General features: G+C 49.3%; 1 protein-coding gene across 1 annotated transcript in view; it reads left to right on the top strand.

Annotated features, from left to right (window-relative positions):
* LOC107299085 (proline dehydrogenase 1, mitochondrial-like) overlaps positions 1-2,341 on the top strand; it is a 35,164-nt gene that overhangs the window by 17,717 nt on the left and 15,106 nt on the right. The window contains 2 exon segments of the mRNA XM_015828452.2: positions 854-888; positions 995-1,111. Of these exon segments, the coding sequence (XP_015683938.2) occupies positions 854-888; positions 995-1,111 (152 nt within the window).

The raw sequence follows: 2,341 nt of genomic DNA, 5'->3' as shown, positions 1-2,341 counted from the left end.
CCCGGAAGGCCACCGGCAGCCAGTGCAGCTCGCGCAGGAGAGGTGTTACATGGGAGCATCTAGAGGCCCCCAAAATCCCCCGCGCGGCCGCATTCTGAACTAGCTGGAGCCTCCAGGTGCACCTCAAGGGGAGCCCCATGTAGAGAGCGTTGCAATAGTCCAGGCGGGAAACAACGAGGGCTTGAGTGACCGTGCGTAGAGCGTCACGATCCAGAAAGGGGCGCAACTGGCGTATCAGGCGAACCTGATGAAAAGCCCCCCTGGCCACGGCTATCACATGATCGTCTAAAGACAGCCGAGCATCCAGGAGGACGCCCAGGGCTCCTGGATGCTTAACCGATCTTAGGTTAATAGGTTAATTACACATAGTTGGAGAACTGCTCAAATTCTTTTATTTAATTAAAACTTTTAGAGCCCGGTTCAGATGCATTTCTGTTCAAACAATCACACAGTTTGTAATCTACATAGATTTGCAAAACAATGGGATAATAAAGGAACATTCCTGAACTTTATGATTCATCTCATGGTTACCGTGAAATTGTGTGAACGCATCAATGCAGTGCATGCTATCTCAGCTTGCAGAGCTTGGATTCATGGAACGAGTTTACCAAACATGTAAATGTTGCCGAGTATACAGCCTCCTGCTACGTAACTAAGCTCCATTTCATGCTGAATAAACTAAATTATTAATGTATCTTAAATAGAAAACTAGATAGATTTTTTACTCCAGAAGCATTTTATTAAAATACATTCGATACAAATAAAAAAAAAATCCAATTTAAATTTTTAAAAATCCGATTTGTTTTTAATTTTTTTTAAAAAAAAATCATCGATTATTATCCGCTTATCCAAGAGGTCTGATCTACCAATGCCCATCCAAGGTTCCTGGTCAATGCAGGAGATGCTTCCTGGACTGACCAAGCTCTCGGGGATGCGATGCAGATGTTTTCCCTCGAGAAAGGGGTGCTCATTCGGTCTCTCTGCTTGCCTCCAGCTGCAGTTCTCAGAGGTGCTGGTGAAATGGAGAAGCTTCTTCCACCAACTGGCTGCTGAGCAGGGCAAGGTGGGCCTGGCAGCCCTGGAAACCAAACTGGAGGTAGAGAAGCTGCAGGTGAGTGGCTGACGGGGGTTGACAAAACGGAGTTGGCTAAGGAGATCCGATTCCTGCATTGAGAGAAAATACCTTTTGGAAAACAGGTGCTGGGAACAAAAGTGGAGTTGCCTCCTCTTGAGGTGCTTTTCCCAAATATATTTGCGCTAAGCTCTTCCCTGGAAACTGCTCTCCCTTTGGGGGGCTTGTGTTGCCCCATTCCCCCTCCCACACACACACACACACACGTGCACATATGGAAAGAATCAGGTCCTCAGAAAGCACACCTGTTGCACAGGTCTAGATTCCAAGCTCAGCATAGCAAGAGTACCCAAAGGGGACACACAAATTCCAGGAAAGCAGTGCACAATTCGAATAGGGCAGGATACACGGCAGAAAGGCACAGAACTGGGCACGTTGCTCCAGCAATGCTCAAGTCCTCAGGTGGGCAATGCCAGTGCAGCCCTTCATGAAAGGTGAGGTTGCCTCCTCACAAATAGTCTAGCCCAGGGCTTTTCAACCTTTTCACCCATTGTACCACTTTTGGGATATGGCAATATCCGAGTACCACCAGTCGCCTAGCAAGGTGTCAAAAACTTGATCAAAAAAAAAGGAAAGGAAAAAAGTGATGAAGTACAGGTAGTCCTCAACTTACAACAGTTCGCTTAGTGACTGTTTGAAATTACAATGGCACTGAAAAAGGTGCCCCCCAAGCCACAGCCGAGCAAGACACCTGCCTGCCCACCCGGTGGCGCTCTTCCTCCTGTCCGAGGTTTTCATTGTTGTGAGCATTTCTGTTGAGGATTGGCAGCGGGGGTGGGGTGGGGGGTGTTTGGTTTTTATTCCCCCCCCCCCGGTCTGCTGGGTGGTTGCAGCAGGTTTTGGTCCCTTCACATGACCCTGGGACACTGTGACCGTCATAAATATGAATCAGTTGCCAAGCATCTGAATGTAAATCACAAGACCCTGGAGATGCTGCAATGTTCCAGCTGATCGGCGCTTCTTCTGGGCTCAGCAGAAACGCCAGGATCAGTGCTGAGTTCCAGCTGGAGCCTGGCGCTGATCCTGGCGCTTCCGCTGAGCCCTGACAGCCCTGCAGCTCCAGCCGTCTCTCGCTCAGGCTTGTGCGGTGCTACCACCGGTTCAGCTCATTCAGGCCCGCTACCACTTTTCTAGGATGGTCGCGTACCACCTGCCAGGTGCCAATGTACCACAGGTGGTACCCGTACCACTGGTTGAAAAGCCTTGGTC

The sequence above is a fragment of the Protobothrops mucrosquamatus genome, unplaced genomic scaffold, assembly GCF_001527695.2.
Source record: "Protobothrops mucrosquamatus isolate PMUCROS unplaced genomic scaffold, P.Mucros_1.0 scaffold4516, whole genome shotgun sequence".
NCBI classification, from domain to species: Eukaryota; Metazoa; Chordata; class Lepidosauria; order Squamata; family Viperidae; genus Protobothrops; species Protobothrops mucrosquamatus.
The sequence above is the reverse complement of the archived record's forward strand: the minus strand, read 5'-3'. Positions and strand labels throughout refer to the sequence as shown.